The following is a 21,710-nucleotide window of genomic DNA, read 5'->3' as shown; positions in this document are numbered from 1 at the left end:
CATGTGGAAGTTCCTGGGCCAGGGATTGAATCCAAGCCACAGCTGAAGCAACCCCTTCACCCACCCCGTGCCTGGGCCAGGAATTGGACCCCACACCACCACAGAGACAACACCAGATCCTTAACACACTGCACCACAATGGGAACTCCCTAATTCACTTCTTTTATAGCCGAAGAAACAGGCAGGGCCATTGCCTATCTCATGGGCGATTATGTGGTTATTCCTCATCCCTGAATCTCTCTGCTCAGTGGGGTGTGGTGGTCCAGCAGCCCCGTTTAAGCCATTCCTCATGGCCTTAGAAGGCAGTCGCTTCTCTAGGAAAAACAGCCTTAAAACCTTTAACAGGAGTTCCTGTTGTGGCTCAGTGGTAACAAACCCGACTAGTAACCACGAGGAATCAGGTTTGATCCCTGGCCTTGCTCAGTGGGTTAAAGATCTGGTGTTGTGGTGAACTGTGGTGTAGGTCACAGACGTGGTGTGGATCTGGAGTTGCTGTGACTGTGGCACAGGCCAGTGGCTACAGCTCCAATTCGGCCCCTGGTCTGGGAACCTCCATATGCTATGGGCTCGGCCCTAAAAAGGCAAAACAAAACAAAACAAAAACTTAAACAGTTTTCTAAGGGAAACTAATTTCCAGCAGCCAGATGATTTCACTCTGCCTTCCCAACCCTCTTCACATCCCTTTTTCAAATGCAGCTTCTTAAAGGACATCCCTTTTCTGCCGACACCGAAATCCTCCTCACTTTGCACTTGTCAGAGAGAGGGCTGAGCTGATAGTGGCACCTGCATGGCTGGTGTCTCCGTGCTGTCCCCAACACCTCGGCTCTGTCTCCCAGAGTAGCAGATGCCTCTCCCACCCCCTCACAGACCGGTTCCCGGTGTCTAGTTGCTGCTTGCAGTTCACCACTGAGCAGCTCCCGGGGACAGGGGCTGAATCAGAGCCCTGGCTCTGCTCCACTCCCCGGCAAGAACCAAACTCCATCCTTCCTGAGTCCCCCACTGACAGGACCCCACTGGTGCCTACCCACCCCCAATTCCACTGCCAGCTCTTGGGGAGCGTGGCTGGAGCCCAGAGCTAGAGTTCAAGAGGCAAAGGAAACCTGAACCGCCTCTTTTGGAGGATCCATGAAGGGGTAGGGGTTAGGAAGGGAGGCCAGGGAGTTCCTGACTTGGCTCGGTGGTTAACGAATCCGACTAGGAACCAAGAGGTTTCGGGTTCGATCCCTGGCCTTGCTCAGTGGGTTAAGGATCTGGTGTGGCCGTGAGCTGTGGTTTAGGTTGCAGACGCAGCTCGGATCCCGCGTTGCTGTGGCTCTGGCGTAGGCCGGTGGCTACAGCTCCGACTAGACTCCTAGCATGGGAACCTCCATGTGCCGTGGGAAGCAGCTCTAGAAAAGGCAAAAAGACAGGAAAAAAAAAAAAAAAAGGGAGGCCGGACAGGCAGGGAAACAGGCTGACCTGCCCAGGGGTACAGTCCCGGCACTGGAACATCTGTGTGGTAGATAGTTAAGGCTCCACTTCTTGCGGTTGAGAAGAATTAAGTGTTAAAAACCACAGGGGCAGGCAGTGTGCAAGTCTTCGATCAAAGCTGGAATTGAGAGGAAGAAAAACGAAAGGAAGGGGAGAGGGAGGAGAAAATGGAGGCTGGGGAAGACGGAGGGATGGAGATCTCAGGACAGAGACGGAGACAAAGGTATGTAGAAGGGTGACAGGGAGGCTGGCAAGGCAGGAGCTATGAGAAAATATTGATGAGCGAATCATATCAAGAGGGGGAAAGAAAGGGAGTTCCCCTGTGGCACAGCAGGTTAAGGAACCATCGGTGTCACTGCAGCATCTCAGGTTACTGTTGTGGTGCAGGTTCCGTCCCTGACCCCTGACCTCAGAACTTCCCTGGGCCACAGGTGCACTGGGGGTTGGGGGAGAGGGGGAGTGAAAGAATGTGTGAGAACTGAAAAGGAGACTGGACCAGGATGGGAGATGCGTGGGGCTCCAGGGCCCCGCCCACCCCCCCACATCTTCCCCAGCTCAGCGAATCTGCATCAGCAACTGAGGCAGACTCTACTTTGGCAGGGGGCTGCTGGCTCTAGAATAGAGTGGTGATGGAAAGTGAGTGCAGGGGACCACTTCTAGGGGAGAAAGATGCAGTCAGGAAGGAAGCACCTTGCACATAGGTGAGTAATAGTAATCACTACTGTTGGTTAACAACTTACCATGTGTTTGGTCCCATGGTGTTTTAAATGCACCATGGTTTTTGTTTTTGTTTTTTTAATGGCTGCACCATTAAAAAATTCCTGGGCCAGGGATTGAATCCGAGCTGCAGCTGCGACCTATGCTGCAGCTTCGGCAATGTCAGATCCTTTAATCCACTGCAGCGGGCTGGGGATTGAACTCGAAACTCCACAGCAACCCCAGGCGAGGTAGTCAGAGTCTTAACACCCCCTGCCACAGCAGGAACTTCCTAAATGCACCGTATTGTTGACTCTTTCCAGAAGTTTTAGAATATAACTACCTCATCCTTTTTAGCCCCATTTACAGATGGGGAAACTGAGGCTCAGGGATGTTGAATGATTTGCCCAAGGTCATATAGGCAGGAAGGGGCAGATAAAAGATTCCAGTGTGGATCTCTTTGGCCTCAAAGTTAGAGGTCCGAATTTCGGCTCCCCTGTAAGCCCTGAAGTCAGGGCATATTCAGACCTGGAAAGGAGTGTAGGGAACACCACCTTCCTCATTTCACAGGTGAGGAGACTGCGGCGCGGAAGGGGACCAGGGAGTAATGAGTTTGTCAGATCAGAACAGGAGCTCAGCCCTGCACTTTGCACCCCAAAACACTTTTTCCTTCAGCACAGTCTTCTGGAGTCCAAGGTGGAGACCAGTGCAGGAGGACAGGCCAAGAGAGCTCCCAGGGGGCAGGGGGGAGAGATGCAGGAAATAGGGGACCTGTCAAAATGTCCTGGTGGGATCCCATGATCAACGGGAGAAGAAAGTGAAAACCCCACCCCTTCGGTCATTCAGTCATTTATTCATTTACTCATTCAAAAAACAGGTATTGGGGCCCACTCTGTGCCAAGCCCCACCCAGAGTACAAAATTAGCCAAACACAGACCTGCTTCAGGGAGCTTATAACCCGATTGGACACTATATCTGGGACCCTTGGAGGGGCACATGTGAACTCCAGAGCTAGGTCTCTCAGGTCCTCATTGCCCTTAGGGTGGGTGAAGCGGGCTTCGTTTGCCTCTGCTCTGGGGCCTTGCTGTGGGAGCAGAGGAGTGAAGTAGCAGAGAAGGGGGGCAGGGTACACCCTGAGCCCAGGGCCCCAGGGAGAAGACCTGGAGGCAGGAGCACCCAGGGGTGCCCTCCTTCCACAAATGTAGGCAGAAGATCTTCCTTCCCATTTTTTTCTCTCTGCCCAATAGCTATTGAAGTCAATTAATTGTAACAATAAATTATTTCTATTGCTTAGAATAGAGTAATTTTTTACTGCTCTCCCACTTTGGGGAAAGCACAGGCTGTTTGCTCTGAGGTGGCGACAGGTTGTTACTCTAGAAAGAGGCCATGGAGGAGGAGCTGGCCTGGGGCAGGGTAGGGGAAAGAGGGTGGTCTGGGGGCAAAAGCCCTGGGCAGTCAAGAAGGCTGAGAGAGGACATCCTGCATTGCCACCCTTTGTCCCAAGTCTAGCTTTACCCTGACTAGGTTTTAGAGCACCTCTGCAAAAAGGCACTACCCAAGGGTTTCGGCTTTGCTAATGCACAGCCTGCAATTGTAGCCCCCAGAGCCCCCCTCCGTTGGGCACCTCTGTGCAGGGCAGAAATTGCACAACTGCATGTGGGCTCTGGACTTCCCCCGTGTTGTCATTCCTCCACTACAGATATATCCCCTGTAGGCACATAGGTTTCAGAAGAGTTGGTTGTGCATAGTTTTATTTTTTTTGCAAACCAGATCCTAGTTTTAAAGTCCAACAGGGGAGCCAGCTTTCTAAAGAAATCTTTGATTTATGACCCTTCCTCTTTTTCATATCTAGATTTTCTCCTCTTGGCTTTGCTTAAAAGAGGTTATACCTTGAAAACCACATATCTGATAAGGGGTTAATCTCCCAAATACGTAAGGAACTCATACAACTCAATAGCAACCCCACCTCAAACCAAAAACAAGCCCCATCAACAAGGCAATTAAATCTGGGAAATGCAAATCAAAAGCACAATGATATATCCCCTCACATCTGTTAGAATGACTATTATAAGACAGACAAGGGATACGTGCTGGGGAGGATGTGGAGAAAAGGGAACACTTGTGCACTGTTGGTGGGAATGTAAATTGGTACAGCCACTATGAAAAATAGTATGGAGATTCCTCAAATATTAAAAATAGAACTACCATATGATAGAGCAATTCCACTTCTGGGTATGTATCCAAGGGAAATGAAATCATTAGCTTGAAGAGATATCTGCATGCGCATGTTCATCTCAGCATCGTGTACAACAGCCAAGATGTGGAAATAACCTAAATCTCTATCAATGGATGAATGGATGGATGTGGTATATACATACTATCGAATAGTTTTCGACCATAAAAAGGAAGGAAATCTTGCCATTTGTGACAACATGGATGAACCTCGACGGCATTATGCTGAGTGAAATTAGTCAAACCAAGAAAGACAAATACCGTATGGTCTCACTTTTAGGTGGAATCTAAAAAAGTTGTACGCGGAGAAACAGAACAGATTGGCTGTTGCTGGGAGTAGAGTGTAGAGCAGGAATGGGCGAAGGGGTTCAAAAGGTATAAACTTCCAATTATAAGATGAATACGTTCTGAGGATGTGATGGAGAGCATGGTGACTCTAGTTAACAATACTGTGTTGTGTATTTGGAAGTTGCTAAGTGGGTGGATTTAACAGTTCTCAACACACATGCGCACCCCCCCCCCCAATTGTAACTGTGAGATGATGGATGTTACCTAACCTTATTATGGTCATCATTTTGCAATATATGGTTGTATCAAATCATTACACTGTACACCTTAAATTTACAGTGTTATATGTTAATTACATCTCAATAAATCTGGAAGAAAAAAAAAAAAAACCCAGCGCGGAGCAAAACAGAGTCAGAATACTCAGATATTCAAGTTGTGGAGCCAGGGGACCGTAGGACCCAGGAGGAGTGGACCTTCCTTCCTTGGCCAGCAGGCGGCAGTGTTCACTGGGGGTCTTGTCTCTGGCGGTCACCAGGAAAGGCTGCGATCTTGACCACACTGGAGAGATTCAGGGACTCTTTGGGCCCCAAGTCAGGGTCTCCCAGGCCAGGGAAGCAGCCAGGTCCAGCTTCACCGCCCACCTACTGAAGAGACGGGTGCCTCTAGGCTCTCACTGCCCTTCTCTGGCCATCAGTTTCTGCACCTACAAATGACGAAACTGACAGGTATGACAAGTCGATGCTAGGGAATCCACCTTGGCTCTCCAGGCCTGAGGGAGCCATTTCATCCCAGTGACCGAACCCCTCCACAGGTGGCCTGTGACATCCCCACAAACTCAGGACCTTCCCCTTACTTGAAAAGCCCTCTTGCTTTCCCAGGCAGCTGCCGAAGATGGTGGAGGGGGTAGGCCCAGGTGGTGGTTGCGTGCTGTGATGGCATCAACATTTCTGGCAATTTTTTCAGAAACAAACTAAAGTACCTGGCCTTCTTCCGCAAGCGGATGAACACCAACCCGTACCGAGGTCCCGCCGCATCTTCTGGCGGACGGTGCGAGGCATGCTGCCCCACAAGACCAAGCGACGTCAGGCCGCCCTGGACCGCCTCAAGGTGTTTGGTGGGATCCCGCCACCCTATGACAAGAAAAAGCGGATGGTGGTTCCTGCCACCCTCAAGGTGGTGCGTCTGAAGCCTACGTGGAAGTTTGCCTACCTGGGGTGCCTCGCTCATCAGGTTGGCTGGAAGTACCAGGAGGTTACAGCCACCCTGGAGAAGAGGAAGGAGAAGGCCAAGATCCATTACCAAAAGAAGAAACAGTTCATGAGGCTATGGAAGTAGGCCGAAAAGAACATAGAGAAGAAGATTGACAAATTCACAGAGGTCCTTAAAACCCATGGATTCCTAGTCTGAGCACAATAAAATTGACTGTTTATTCTTCATGTGTCACCTGGCCTGCCCTTCCTCCATTGCCACCCTAGGATGTGGGGGACCTCCAGGGGCCACGGGCAGCCTAGGGCTTAGGAGCTTGGGTATAGCAGAGGGGCCTTGTTCACTGCTGGCGGAGAAAGGCCTTTCTAAAAGCACAGGGCCAAGGGCTGTGCAGGTGCAGTGTTGCCAGGAGTGAGCCAAGAGGAAGGGCCTCCACTTTGTGTGCAGGGCATCTGCTAAACTTCCCCGCGGGGGAATACTATACTCTGCAGCTGTTAGGGGGTGAGAGGCTGCCTGGCTGGGCAGCATGAGTCGGGGGCTCTTCTGCAAAGGTGCTGTGGAAACAGGTGCAGTCAAGGGGTCACAGGGCATCTCTCCTATACTTTGTGATCCAGAACTGATAAATGATTTTTGAAGAAGAAAAAAAAAAAAAAAAAAAAGCCCTCTATCTCCTTCTCACAGTCTGTGCCCACTCTGCCACCTTCAAACTCCCCTCCCTCAAGAATCCTTCCCATACTGTGACCTTATACTGACCCCTCCTGTAATTCCACCATCCCCCTGCGCTCACATACACCTTGCCTTGCTATTCTCCTTCTCGGTGTGTGGGGTATGTGTGTGTTTGTGCACACGCGCATCCTTGCCTGCCTTTTCTGAATTCCTTCCCCATTTTCCAAATTAAGGAGTCCTGGACTCCTTGAATGTACAATCCCAGTACAGTAAGGGGCTTGGTGAGATCCTGTAATCTGGTGGTTTAAAAAAACAAAGGACAGGAAGTCCCCATGTGGCACAGCGGGTTAAGGATCTGGCATGCTTCAGCTGTGGCAGAGGTTGCAATTGGGATGTGGTTCAACCCCTGGCCCTGGAACTTCCACATGCCAGGGTCTTGCTGCAGCCCTTCCCCCAAGGCTGGGAGGGGCACCAAGACTAGCCAAGCAAGATTCTGGGGCCCAGAGTGACCAAGTCATGATAGTGACCACATGGGCACTTGTAGTAGATTTTAAATTTCAGAAGGCATCACTCTCCTCTTTTCCCCCAGGTGGCTGGCATCCCTGTGATGCAGAAAATAAAGATGCTTTCTGAAGGGCCAGCTGACTTGCTCAGAGTCACTCAGTCAGTGGCAGGCCGGGGTTCAGAACTCAGCAGAAGGGGGAGGGATCTTGATGAAGAATGGTTCTCAAATGCTGCAGCCGTGGTTCTGTCCCAGGGCCAGCTTGGTCCCTGGCCCCTGCGGGAGGTTTCCCTGGGACTCTGAGGGCTCTCCCAGGCTGAGCATCAGAGGTAGAGGGAGGGAAGGCATGCCGCCTTCTCCTTGCTTCTCATGAACTTTGGGGAGGTGAGGGTGGCCCCTGGTGCCTCCAGCGGCCCTTCAGGACCCTCTCTGAAAGGTTAATTACCAGATCATCCCATCAAGGGAAATTGCACTTTTGTGCCTTAAAGACCAAAGTGAGCTTCAGCAACATAGTTATTTATGGTGTCTAATAAGCATTTTCCGGGTGTGATTAACCTTTATGCCAAAGTCACACTGGGAACTGCGATGGCAGCTTCAATTCTAGCCACACTCTGGACTGGCCTGGGGGTGGAGGCAAGGGCAGCAGCTGGAGCAGCCAGGGGCCAGCTGCTGTCAGACTCTGGCCCTCTCACCCCTCCCTCCATGGCTCCTGTGCCCTCTCCTCTCCTCTGCCCATCCCTTCTTCCTATGCCCTCTCCTGACCTTTTCCCCTCCTCCATCCTGCATCCACTTGAAAGACAGACCCTGATCACCTGCTTCCTGGACCCTCGTCTCCTCTCAGCCACTAAAACAGTTTTTTAATCTTGGGCACCTCAACTGTAAAACCCCTGTAAAATGGGGAGCCTAAGACTTGGCTCTGTCTGCTTTCCACGGCCCCGGGCCCCTTCCTTGTCAGAGACTTCTGGGTCCTTGGACCGTCGTTTTATGTGATGATCGAGCCTGCCCCCTACCTTGGCCTTCTCAGATTTAACATTCAAAGATTGGCTGTTTGGCTCTTTGGCGAGTGGAGAGATTTGCAGCTGAGGTGCGGGTTTTATTTTGGGCTGTGGGGCTGCCAGGCTGGCACTTGGAAGTGAGGCATTTCCTCGAGGGGGAGCCAGTGCCTGCCAGCTTCAGATCCTCAGTGCCATTTTGGTTTTCTCTACCACCTCACAAAGTCCCAAAAACTTGGTTTGTCAAAAATGGTTCTGGAAGGAGAGCTAGCGGTTAGGGCAGAAGACAATGGGTCCAAGAATGTGGTGGTTCTGAGGCCAAAACCACTTTTGGTTTACTTTGAGAGAGGATGACATGTCTGGTTTGGTGAGGCCCAGGCCTCCGATATGACCCCATTCACCACATTCTCCAGCCATATGTTGGGGTGCTAGACCTCTGTGAGAAGCAGAGAGAGCTCTGCACCCTCCCAGGAAAATGGTGGGCATTCCATGCAATATTCTGCATTTAATTTTACCCCCCATCTCAATGTTTGTGGACCCCAGATTAAGAACTCTCAGCTTTAGAAGGAAACAAACAATATCCTTCCACCTTTGGGGGCCTTCCTACAGTGCAGTGATTTCCTGTTGGAGTTGGAAAACTAGTGAATGTTGAAGAGGAGATCAAGGTGTGGTGGGAGGAAATACACAGGAAAACTCCAGACTTTCCATGAAGGCGTGATTTAGGAATAAGCCAGGAGCCTTTACAAACCCTTCCACAGAGCAAGAGGTGGCACAGGCCCAGATTCTGCACAGAGCCGACCTTTCCTGAGAGAAGAACTTGGCCGGGGAATTTTAAGAAGCCTTTTTTCTTTGCATAATGCAAAACCGGCCTCTATTGGTAGAACCTGGCTTTGTGAACCATCACGTCCAAGGAGAGGTAAGGGTCAAGGTTAGAGGCAGCCGGCCAAGGACAGGTCCTGTGGCATTTGCTTTGGTTTCCTGACGAATCTGGATTTGCCCTGCTCCTCTGTGAACCCCAGGACATTAAGATGCCAGGCTCAGACCTTCTGGCTGGTGTGTTTGCCATCTAATTAGAACCCTGAGGTGTAAGTGCTCTGTACTGAGCATTACATTCCGTGCATTTGGGACTCGTCTCAGTTCTCCGTTCCCTGGGGTCTAGTGCGTGCGTGGAGGGAACATGGGCACGTTGACAGGTGACTGAGTTGCTTTGCTTTGGAGGTTGGGGAAGATGCTGCCAAGGACCTGGCTTTTGAGGGGTGCAGAGTTCACCAGGTGAAGGGGTGGGCCAAGGGGAAGAGGGTGCAAAAGTGTGCAGACCCTGTGCACTGGGGGAGCAAGTCATTCAGTGTGAATAAAACACAGGGTGCTTTCAGGGAGGATCTGAAAGACCAAAGCACGAAGCACAGCTTCAGGCAGAGAAGGATAGTGGTGGAATGTCAGGCAGCAGGGGATATTTTTGAACAGGGTGTATCAGTTTCTTTAATTTGCCTGAGGCTGAGCTGGCTCTGGGAGCCCCATTTCCACTGTGTGTGTGTGTGCATGTGTCTGTGTTGGGAGGTGGCAGAGGCAGGGGTGGGTGACAAGCTAGGGGCAGGGGCTCCTAGTCCCCTTCTAGAAGAGGCCTCCGGCCAGCCCAAATGAGCTGCACTCTCTGGGGACAGCTTGGCGCTGAGTCCCTGCTGACTGTGCTAGTGAGGACACTGCTCTCTGCTCAGCCCTCAAGAGCCACAGGCGGGCCTGGTGGCTTCCTCCTCTCTCCGCTTCTGCGTTTTCCTTTGGAAAATGAGGGCAGAGATATTTCGGCATCTCTCTGGGGACTGTGAAGTTTAATTACTGATTAATAAAGCGTTGGAAGTTCCTTGGGGCCAGAGAGATGAATGGATTGGTTCTAATCACTCCTGAGTCCCAGGAGGCAGCAAGCTGACCCCAGCACCATTGGCTGAGGCCAAGCGCTGGGCACAGGCTGGGGGGCACAGTGGAGGGTGTGCTTAGAGGCTGGAGCTTGGCTCAGTAAAAGCAGAAAGACCCCAGAGACGGGACAGGAGGAGTGTGCCAGCGAGGGGATAAACAAAGCCTGCTGAGGAGCCAGGTGCTCAGTCTGAATGCCTGACACACTGAAGGGACAAGTGGGTGAAGCATCAGTGTCAAAGGCGGGAGCTTCCTACAGGACGTAGGGGCCGGCCAGGCTCTGACCAGGAGTGGGGAGCATTTGATTCCATCTGGGAATGCAGGGTGGGAAAGAGGGGAGCAGGAGCTCCCGTCGTGGCGCAATGGTTAACGAATCCGACTAGGAACCATGAGGTTGTGGGTTCGGTCCCTGCCCTTGCTCAGTGGGTTAACAATCCGGCGTTGCCGTGAGCTGTGGTGTAGGTTGCAGACGCGGCTCGGCTCCTGCGTTGCTGCGGCTCTGGCGTAGGCCGGTGGCTACAGCTCCGATTTGACCCCTAGCCTGGGAACCCCCATATGCTGTGGGAGTGGCCCAAAGAAATAGCAAAAAGACAAAAAAAAAAAAAAAGAGGGGAGCAGAGTCTGCCTTTGTCATCAGACAGGAGCTGGAAGGTGGCTGGCACGGGTTGAGGGGCCGGGCAGGAGAGGACAGTCATGGCAGGTGAGCTTGGAAAGCTTGCCTCTGGAGCTCCCGTTGTGGCTCAGCAGGTTAAGAAGCTGACATAGTGTCTGTGAGGATGCGGATTCAATCCCTGGCCTCGATCAGTGGGTTAAGGATCCGGTGTTGCCACAGGCTGCAGTGTAGGTCACAAATGCGGATCCAGCTGTGGCTCTGATTCAACTCCTAGCCCAGGAACTTCCATATGCTGCAGGTGCATCTGTAAAAAGACAAAAAAACAAAAACAGAAAAATTAAGCTCACCTCCAAAAAAGGGCGGGTTTTCAGTTTGCCTCTAAGGACTGGGGAAGGTCCTGAGCTCGAGAAACAATGAGGGGAGTCCAGGGGAAGGGAGGATGTACAGCTACAGGGAGGGGTGGATGGGGTAAGGGGTGGAGGCCAGCTTGGGAAAAAGGTACGTGAGTAAGGAGGCCAGGACTAGGGTAGACAAGCAGGGATTTTTCTCAAGCATGGAATTTAAGGAGCGGCCCCAAGTCATGGTATTAAATAATATTTTAATATTATTATTGATTTTTCCGTTTACCATAGGTTCCAGTATGGCCCAGCACTGTTAGTGATCCTGCCTTTATTTATTTATTTATTTACTTTTTAGGGCCACACCCGAGGCATGTGGAGGTTCCCAGGCTAGGGGTCCAATCGGAGCTACAGCTGCTGGCCTATGCCACAGCCACAGCAACGCGGGATCTGAGCCATGACTGTGACCTACACCACAGCTCATGACAACGCCAGATCCTTAACTCACTGAGCGAGGCCGGGGATCGAACCCACAACCTCATGGTTCCTGGTCAGATTTGTTTCCACTGCACCACGACAGGAACTCCGATCCTGCCTTTAAAAACAAAACAGAACAAACAAATTTTGAGGAGTTCTCATTGTGATTAAGCGGGTTAAGGATGCTGGCTCTGTGAGGATGTGGGTTCCATACCTGGCCTCACTTAGTGGGTTAAGGATCTGGTAGGTGGCAGATGTGGCTCGGATCAGCATTGCTGTGGCTGTGACATGGGGCTGAACTTCAGCTCTGATTTGACCCCTAGCCCGGGAACTTCCACATGCAGGGGGTGCAGCCATAAAAAGAAAAAGAGAAAAGATTTCTTTCTTTCTTTTTTTCTTTTTTTTGCTTTTTAGGGCTGTAGCTACAGCATATGGAAATTCCCAGGCTAGGGGTTGAATTGGAACTGCAGCTGCTGGCTATAGCCACAGCTACAGTAACTCAGGATCCAACCCACATCTGCAACCTACACCACAGCTCACAGCAACACTGTCTCTTTAAGCCACTGATCAAGGCCAGGGATCGAACCCGAATCCTCATGGATATTAGTTGGGTTGGTAACCTGCTGATCCACAACAGGAACTTCCGAGAAAAGCTTTTGATATGTTGTTCATCATGGATTTTTTTTTTGCATTAATTTAGAGTTTCAAAAATAATACATTAAAATATTATGTATCTTGACTATTGAGTTTTTTGGCACTCCCCCACCCCTACCCTTTAAATTTTGCACCCAAAGTGATTGCCTTGCTCTCCTCACCCTAGTCCCAGCCCTGCGACTGAAGTCTGCACATAATGGCTGCAAATGTGTGCTGCTAGAGTTGGCCACCACCCTGGCTCTAGTCTAAATTAGAAACTCGGTCACTGTGAGATGCAGACAAGCCCCTGCCTCTCTCCCGATCTCATTTTCCCCTGTGAAATGGCTCTAAAATGGCTTCCAGATCTACATGTTTCTGTTTGATGTTCTGCAGTGAATTTGGCAGACCTGTTTGGAAATGGGCTGGGGCTGAGACATCGTGGGGTGTTGGGGTGGAGGAGAGGGTTCCAGGGAGGGGACCCCAGGAGGAAAGAGCAGGGGAACAGGGGTGGCAATGCGGAGAACAGCCTCCCATGAGGTCAGGGAGATAGAGCTCTATGGGTCATCCAGGCCCCCATGTCTGGACAACTAGAGGGAGGGGCTGGTGACATTACACCCTTACTCCAAACTTCCACATGCTTCTTAGCCCGTCACAAATCAAATCCCACCCACCCCCCAAAAAAACCCCAGCAAACCCTTGGCTAAGAATCAACAAGTTCAAATCAATCAACATGACCTATTGAGTACCTGTTGTGGACCTGAAATGCAATGCAACCGATTAATATATTCACCAAATTTGAATGCAATGAGCAAAACAAAACCCCTGCCCTTGTGCAGCAAGCTGTGCTACTCACAAAGGACTTCTGCCTATGCTGCATTCTGTAAGCCGTGGGGGAGAGAACCTATTATACCCATCTTCACAGGTGAGGAAACTAAGGCACAGAGAGGTCAAGTCACCTGCTCATAGCAACACAGTGAAACCCAGGGCTGGATGCCAAGTCTCTTCTGGCTCTAAATCCATAGGGAGGGTGTTGACAAAGGTGGGGGCACAATGATTGTGTGGCGGCCCTCCAGGTGTGGGACCCATGCTACTCTTCCAGGTGGCCTGAAATTCTGAGATTAGAGTGACACAGAGCCCCCAGGGAGGGTAAGAGGTCAAGATTCTCCCTGAATTAGGGCAGCCATCCTTCCCAAGCCCATTTATCCCTTCACCCCTGTGGACCTCAGCTTCCTCATCAGGAACACCAGCCCCAGACAAGGGGGCACCATCGCAGGTGTAAAAGGGTGAGGCACAGTTTGTAGTGCCCAGTAATTAGCTGGGCAGGGATGAGGGCCTGCGGATGCAGCTCATTAAACCATGGGCCCTGAGTTCCTGCAGCCTGGGCGGGAGAGAGACGCACTAATGAGGGTCTTTGTGGGAGAGGGGAGTGGCAGGGGACATAAGTGTGTCATCCTTGGGGTCCCATGAGAAGGAAGGCAGCTTTCTTAAGCTGGAGGCCCCCAGCCCTCAGGGAGAAAGTTCACCCCTCTCCTGGGAACCCGGACTCCTGTTGTTACCTGCCTCCCTCACAGACCTTCTGGGCAGAGCGCACACATGGGAGGAGGGCAGGGAGGCTGGGCTGGCGGGTGGGGGTGGGTCTGGGTCTGGGATGAGACCCGTGTAGGATGGGGACCCAAGGGAAGCAGGAAGCAGCAGGCCAGACAGCTCATGGCAGGTTTGACTGAGTCTCTCGCCTCCCTGTGCCCACAGGCCCTTCTCCTCCTGGGGCTGAACTCCATCTCCGCCTCCCTCCAGGACCAGCACTGCGAGAGCTTGTCCCTGGCCAGCAACGTCTCCGGTGAGTACCCCACCTGCCTCCTGCAAGATTCCTGGTCCCCACAGCCCTACCCCCGCCTCCACCACCCCAGGGCTATCGGAGCCTGCACACAGAGCCGTGCCCTGGGGCAGGAAGAGCGGAGAGATTGCCTCTCTAGGGCTCCAAGCTGTCTACCGAGTGCCAAGTGCCGTGTTGAGGAGAATCCTGAAGTTGGGCGCAAGTGTGGTGGGAAGGAGCTATGATTAGGTGACAGCATCTGCCCGGGGCACAGAGGGGCTTGTGGCAAGTGAGCCAAGCAGTTATCTTCCCTGCTTTGGGTGGACAACAGGGGAAGTTGCCTCAGCCCTTGCCTCTGTGAGAATCCAGAGTGGAGGGCTGGGCTGTCACTCAGGCTTCAGTGAGGAAGAAAGCCTGCTGTTTGCTGCTGCTAAAAGTGCCCCAAGCACGATACTGGAGGGCGTTAACTCTGTGCAGGGCACTGTTGGAGGTATCTGAGATACACATCACCCTTGACTTCCCACGAGGTTACATCCAGATAAACCCATTGTACATTGAAAATATCGTAAGTTCAAAATGTATTTAATACACCTTACATACCAATGATCACAGCTCAGCCTAGCATACTTCACATGGCTCAGACCACTTACATTAGATACAGTTGGGCAAAATCATCTCACACAAAGCCTGTTTTATAATGAAGTGTTGACTGTTTCATATAATGTATTGGATACTGTCCTGAAAGTGAACAACAGAAAAGGTGGTCTGGGTACAGAGTGGTTGTTAAGCACAGGGGTTGTTTGCACTCCTGATCGCATGACTGACTGGGAGCTTCAGCTGCTGCCACGTCTCAACATTGCCAGAGAGAATCATACCACATATTACCAGCCCAGGAGGAGATCAAAATTCAAAGACTGGTTTCTACTGAATGCGTATTGCTTTCAAACCATCATAAAGTCAAGAAATCAAAAGTCGAACCATCGTAAGTTAGGGAGCATCTGTATGTGGACCCAATTTTCACAATGACTTTCTGAGGTTGGTGCTATTATCCTCCTCCTTCTATACATAAGGAAACTGAGGCACAGAGGAGAACCAGTAAGTGCCAGCCAAGATTTAAGCCCAGGAAGCCTGGTTTCCAGATATGTTCTCTAGCAGCGTGCTTTCCACCTCCTCGATAGAAAATACTGCTTAACTGCAATGACTAACGCCTGTATAACTTCACCATTTACAAGGTGCTTTTGTATCATAATCTTACTGCCTTCTCACCAGAGTTTAAGACATGATATTTGTACAGATGAGGAACCTAAGGCACAGGAGAATTCAGTTTGGGGGCTTCCAATGCCATGCCTTTTCTTATTTGGGGTGTGGTCCCTGAACCCTCACCCCGACCCCTTTAACCAGGGTCCTGGGGGTGCTGCTGCCCAGCAAAGGTGGAGGGGTGCACCTGGGGGTCTTTAGGAGGCTCGTTCTGGGGTGATTCATTTTCCTCTGCAGGTCTCTCCTTGATTCAGTCCAGCTCATTAATTGAGCACCTACTGTGTGCTGGACCCCATGTTCCCTCGAGAACTAAGAGGGGCTCATGGTCTGGTCTGGGAGTCAAGTCCAATAAACACACATGCTATGAGGCACATGTGCTGCAGAGAAACAACCGCTATGTGCTAGCAGGGAAGCAGGAAGCATTCATTTCTGAACCTGGGCCTCGGGGAGAGGAGGTGTCCACAGCTCAGAGCAGCTGCCCCTGGGAGGGCCTGGTAGGGGAGGGGGAGGAATGAGCCCTGGACCTTAAGCCCTGACTAGGTTCTCGTGCATCATAGTGGCACTGGTCTTGTCACGTCTGCCCTAGGGGCCCCCACTCGTAGCCACAGGGATGATCGTGTCCTTGACTCTCTTGAGCCTCACCGTGCCCACCTGTGGAGTGGGGCGGGAGGGCTGATACCTGTCTCCAGGATTTGTTATGATGAAATGCACTATGTTGAATGGAAATATTTCACAGACTGTAGAGTGCCGCACCACTACTGAGTATTATTTATAATTGTCGGCAACATCAGCAGGCTTTGAAAAGTGCTTACTATGTAGCTGGAATGAGGGGAAGGCATTTGCCGTGAATTCCTCACTACAGTGGAGGTGTCAGGGAGGATAGATCAGAGTGGTGTGAAACCAGGAAGGCTTCCTGAAGGAGGAGGTTTCAAGGTGAGTATCTGAGAGACTTTGAGCAGGGACTGGCATAGAAGAGCCAGTGCTCTGAGCCAAAGCTAGAGTTGACTGAGGACTAGCAGGTAGGTTTGGTGGAAGAAAAGCGATGGGTCAGGAGGGAAAGGCAGTAAGCCTGGGGAGGTACTGGGAGCCCGTCACATCTTGCTGCAAAGTTGGCTAAGCCGGGTCATGAGGAACTGGAACATTCTCAAGCAAAAGAGTTTGGAGTTCTAGTGAGAAAAGACGGAGGGAGGAGACCTGCTCGGAAGCCCAGTCTGAGATGAAGCCTCCACCCTGTGCACAGGGGCCAGGTCAGTCTCCAATAACTGGCTTATTGTGCTTCAATGCAGTGACATCCCTGAGCCCACAAAGGTGTCACCTGTCCTTGGAGGCAACAGGCCGTGATGAATGTTGTTCATTCCCTGATAATTTGTACTCTGTGCCTCTACCCCCAGTCCAGCCCAGCCTGCCTGGCTTCAGGGCACACAATCCATCACCCTCCACAACAGCCTTTGATAACGGACTATTTGTCTTCTGATGCTAAGACCTACCCAGACTGCTGGGCCCTGGTAGAGACAGATGGTGAGGGTGGAGTAGAGGGACTGAGACAGATGGATGGGCGTCTGGATGGGGTGGCTGGCACCGAGCTGGGGCCTTTGGGGGGCCTCTCACATGCCAGGATCAGGGACAGGGTGGGTCCCCAGGGCCGAGGCTCCATCACATTGCAGATCACAGTCCTGGCAACTCAGAAAATCACGGTATGAATATGACAATGCCAGAAAGTAATAGAATTATCGACCAGTGATATCAGAGACAAATGGAATCATATTGTTGACAAGGACCCAGGGTCATCCCCTGTCTTTTTTTTTTTTTTTTGGTCTTTTTGCTATTTCTTGGGCCGCTCTCGCGGCATATGGAGATTCCCAGGCTAGGGGTTGAATCGGCCTACACCAGAGCCACAGCAACGCGGGATCCGAGCCGCGTCTGCAACCTACACCACAGCTCATGGCAACGCCGGATCGTCAACCCACTGAGCGAGGGCAGGGACCAAACCCGCAACCTCATGGTTCCTAGTCGGATTCGTTAACCACTGCGCCACGACGGGAACTCCATCATCCCCTGTCTTAAGGTCATGAATAATAATAGCAGTTAATGGTAGCTCATAGTTACTTAGTGCCTACTATATATATATATACACACATATATATATACATATATATATACACACATATATATATACATATATATATACACACATATATATATACATATATATATACACACATATATATATACATATATATATACACACATATATATACACACACATATATATATACACACATATATATACACACATATATATATATACACATATATATACACATATATATATATACACATATATATATATGTTAGACACTACTCTAAGTTGTGTTAAAAAGTGTTTTTTTTTTTATCATCTTACAGAAGAGGAATCTACAGCTCACAGAGGTCAAGTAACTTGCCCAAGCACACACAGTTCCTAAGCAGTAGTAGCCCCAAGGTTTGAATCAAATGGGGCTGATTATGAACTTTCCCACCACCACGTATGTGGTTGCCTGGAGAGCTGTGGTACCCAGGGCCCACTGTGGTCTCATCTGGGGGTACAGAGCTACCCCCTGCAGTTTCCCATACCTGTATTGGGTTTACACACAGCCTCTAATTTTCCTCAGGATTTCCTATGTGTTTGGCACTGTACTAGGTGCCCGGAATGCAAAAATGAAGAGCCTGGAGACCTGCAGGACAGAAGGCTCCCCCACCACATGTCCTGATGAATTGCACACCTCCAAAGACATCCTTTTCTTAAAAAAAATCTTATTATAGTTGATTTACGATGTTCTGTCAATTTCTGCTGTACAGCAGAGTAACCCAGTCATATCTATATATACATTCTTTTTTTTTTTTTGTCTTTTTGCTATTTCTTGGGCCGTTCCCGCGGCATATGGAGATTCCCAGGCTAGGGGTCCAATCAGAGCTGTAGCCACCGGCCTACGCCAGAGCCACAGCAACGCAGGATCCGAGCCGCGTCTGCAACCTACACCACAGCTCATGGCAACGCCGGATCGTTAACCTACTGAGCAAGGGCAGGGACCGAACCCGCAACCTCATGGTTCCTGGTCAGATTCGTTAACCACTGAGCCACGACGGGAACTCCCTATATATACATTCTTTTTCTCATATTATCATCTATCATGTTCTATCACAAGTGATTGGATAGAGTTCCCTGTGCTATACAGCAGGACCTTATTGCTTATTCATTCTACATGTAACCGTTTGCATCTACTAATCCCAAACTCCCAGTCCATCCCATTCCCTCCCCCTGCCCCTTGGCAACCACAAATCTGCTCTCCAAAAACATCCTTTTATTCGGCCCAGCCAAAGAGGAGACAGCCCAATGACAAGAGAGCTGAGCAAAGAGCCGGACTCTCTACGTGGCCTCTGCCACCCTCTCCATGCCAGGTGACCCCGCCCAGCCCCTGCCCATTCATCCCAGCAGCACCTTCCTGGCATGGGCAAGCATGTGCATTTCAGAGCCTGCTCTTAGGCCACCTGGCTGCCCCACTGGGCAGCCTTGGCTGAGTCCCTTTCCTGGGCTTAAACTAAACAGGGGGATGGGCTTCTCAGCCACAGAGCACTGCCAAGCGCCCACCTACTCCGGCTCATTCACAAGCCCCTAATAGGAGACTCAATATAACTGGGGGCGGGAACCAGGTTCCAATTTCCCTCTGAGGTTATCTGCCATGGAAAGATCTGCTAAGTACATTTGGACCCTGACCCTGATGGGAAGGGGGCTATATAATCCATTCAGGGGAAGAAACCAGTGCCCAATTGCGCATGAGCTTTAAATAGGCCACCTTCAAATGGTTCTTATTTGATCATTAAAGCAGGCCCCCCAGGACTCTGACTCAGCAGGAGTTTTTCGGAGGAGGTGGGAGCCTTTCATACTGTTCCTCCCTCGCCTCTTCCCTCCGTTCACAGGGATCTGGGGCCGTCTGACCACAGCGCTCCCTTGAACAATTGGAGTGTGGGTCCCCAGGCATCTGTGCTGGGCATGCATGGGGAAGGAGGGAGATGCAGGACTAGTTTTCTGTGTTACAGTAGCCCACCACCACTCACCTCCTCCACCCCCAGGAAAAACTCTGAAAGGATCTAGCTTCTCCATGAGAAAGGGGGTGAGCCACCAAGTGATAGGAATTATAACACCTCAGACACACTGAGCACACACCTGCCTCGGGGCCTTCATACCCACTGTTCCCTCTGCCTAGAACACTCTTCCCCCAGGTATGAATACAGCTCTCTCTCTCACTTTCTTTGGGTCTCTGCTTAAATGTTAGCACCAAATTAAAGTAACGCTCCTGTCAGCCTTTTATCTCCATATTCTGCCTGTTTTTCTCAGTAGCATCTCTTACTGGTTAGCAGATACATCTGTCTGTCTGTCTGTCCGTCTGAACACACAACCCATCCCCCAACCCTGCAGACTGATGGTGGGGCATTTATCTCATTCATTACCGAACTCCTAGCTCTTAGGACAGGCACTGTATCCTCAGCTTCTAGAAAGTTTCTCAGGTGCCCAGTCCTGCCCTTCTGTTCTTTTCAGAAGGGGCTCTGGGGAACGTTCCAGGGCAGGAGAGAGAGGGAGAGGGAAGGGAGGAAGGATGGATGTTACACTGACTGAAAGAGCGGGTTAGGCACATTCCAGGGGCTGCCGCACAGGACGTAGCATTTAATGCTCCCAGTGCCTGCTCAGGAGATGCTGTGAATGATTGAGTGAGTGACTGATGGAACAACCTCCTGAGGAGGTCTATTAAATCAGTTGGTATATGTGAAGCTCCTGGCAGGTGCCTGGCACACAGTCGGCCCTCAATAAATATTACTCCTTTCCCCGCTGCCTCCTTGACTGGCCCCCTTCCTTTATGGCACACGATGTGTTATAATAGAAAGAGCTCTCGATTTAGAGTCTAAAACACCTGGCTGTGAGTCTTGGTTCTTTCACTCATTGACTGATGACCTTGAGCAAGTCACTTAACTTTCCTGGGCCTCAGTTTCCTCATCTGTAAAAAGGGAATAATGAATCTGTAAATAAAAAAAAAAAAAAGGGAGTCCCACATTGCAGGGTGGATGAGGATCAAACAAGATGCATGAAGAAGGGCTTTGAAAAAGCTGAGCACGGTCAATAGTATTAGCCCTCCCTCCCCGAGTGCCTCTGGCTTCTCTCTTCCTTCAGGCTCAGCACGATGGGCATGACCCATGGCAGATTAACATCTCCACCTGCTTTCTTCACTCCCCTACCCACATCACCTCCCTGTGATGCCATTCATGGCATTCACTGTGGCACAGCGCCAAAGCTTGGCCCACCCCAGCTGCCTGGCTGGCCGTCTCCTTGTGCCCATTAAGCCCCAATCCAGATTTCTTTCTCTTTCAATTAAACCACTTGGCCTCAAAGCTTCTGCCTCTTGAGCCCTGATTTGCAGGCACACCCTATGAATCGCTTTGATTAGCATTTGCCCAGCACTGCCCTACATCCAGCAGGGAAAGGATGCCAGTATAACTCAGTGCTGTTTCCTGAGAGACTGGGCACAGGCTAATCTGGGGAGGAGATGGTGGGTGGGTCCCAGCCAGGGCTTGGCAACTGCTGATGCCCCGCACTGAAGATGCTCATTGGTTCAGGGCTCTCCCTGGCTTGTCTGTATGTTCTAGTGCCAGTCTCAGGTTATTAGCCCCCTCTCATCATGATGGACACTGTGGGTCTCCACAGGACTGGTGTGCCAGCCTTGAGCAGGAAAGGGGCTTGGAAAGGCAGAGAAAGAAGGGGCAGCATCAGGAGGGGTGCCAGGACTGCCCTTAGCCCAGCCCCCACCTGTTGGTAACCAAACGTCGCCTACCCTTCAGAAGTGTTACTGTGGCTTCAACTCTGCCCTGACACATACACACACACACTCCACTCCACTCCAAAAAGCTCTTAATTAAGGGCAAACATTTGGAAAGGGATTTTGACATCTTCTTTCCAGTCCAGCTGTTTACACCCTTTTTTATGTCACAGATCCCTTTGAGAGTCTAATGAAAGTCATTGCCCCTTTCCCAATTAAATTGCATGTATGGAACAAAATTTTCATTTTGGAGTCTCTATGAATCCTAAAAGTTTCCAGTGGACTGAAATTAAGAATTTTTGATCAGGGGAGTTCCTATCGTGGCTCAGTGGTAACAAATCCAACGAGTATTCATGAGGATGCAGGTTCAATCCCTGGCCTCAATCAGTGGGTTAAAGATCCAGTGTTGCTGTGAGCTGTGGTGTAGGCCAGCAGCTACAGCTCCAATTTGACCTCTAGCCTGAGAACTTCCATATGCCACAGATGCGGCCCTAAGAAGACAGGAAAAAAAAAAAAAAAAAAAAAGAATTTCTGATCAGGAGTTCCCATTGTGTCTCAGGTTAAGAATCCACCATAGTGTCCCTGAAGATGCAGGATCAATCCCCGGGCTCACTCAGTGGGTTAAGGATCTAGCGTTGCCTCAAGCTGCGGCATTAGGTTGCAGGTGCAGCTCAGATCCAGTGTTACTGTGGCTATGGCATTGCTGTGGCTGTGGTGCAGGCCAGCAGCTGCAGCTCTGATTTGACCCCTAGCCTGGGAACTTCCATATGCCA

The 21,710-nt window shown here is 50.8% G+C and overlaps 2 protein-coding genes across 2 annotated transcripts in view; both read left to right on the top strand.

Annotated features, from left to right (window-relative positions):
* Nucleotides 1–21,710, top strand: part of CRHR1 (corticotropin releasing hormone receptor 1) — a 54,055-nt gene that overhangs the window by 10,838 nt on the left and 21,507 nt on the right. The window contains exon 2 of the mRNA XM_047757391.1: nt 13,771–13,858. Within this exon, the coding sequence (XP_047613347.1) occupies nt 13,771–13,858 (88 nt within the window). The remainder of the gene's footprint in view (nt 1–13,770; nt 13,859–21,710) is intronic.
* LOC125114221 (60S ribosomal protein L13a-like) lies at nt 5,717–6,122 on the top strand. Its single transcript, XM_047757392.1, has one exon. The coding sequence runs from the start codon at nt 5,743–5,745 to the stop codon at nt 6,019–6,021; it is 279 nt and encodes a 92-aa protein (XP_047613348.1). The 5' UTR covers nt 5,717–5,742; the 3' UTR covers nt 6,022–6,122.

The sequence above is a fragment of the Phacochoerus africanus genome, chromosome 14 (genome assembly GCF_016906955.1).
Source record: "Phacochoerus africanus isolate WHEZ1 chromosome 14, ROS_Pafr_v1, whole genome shotgun sequence".
In the NCBI taxonomy this organism is placed as follows: Eukaryota; Metazoa; Chordata; class Mammalia; order Artiodactyla; family Suidae; genus Phacochoerus; species Phacochoerus africanus.
This window is presented reverse-complemented; position numbering and strand designations above follow the sequence as displayed.

What these genes read in the sequence shown, in the direction of transcription:
- LOC125114221 (XM_047757392.1), top strand. Translation starts at nt 5,743, where the DNA reads ATGCTGCCCCACAAGACCAAGCGACGTCAGGCCGCCCTGGACCGCCTC.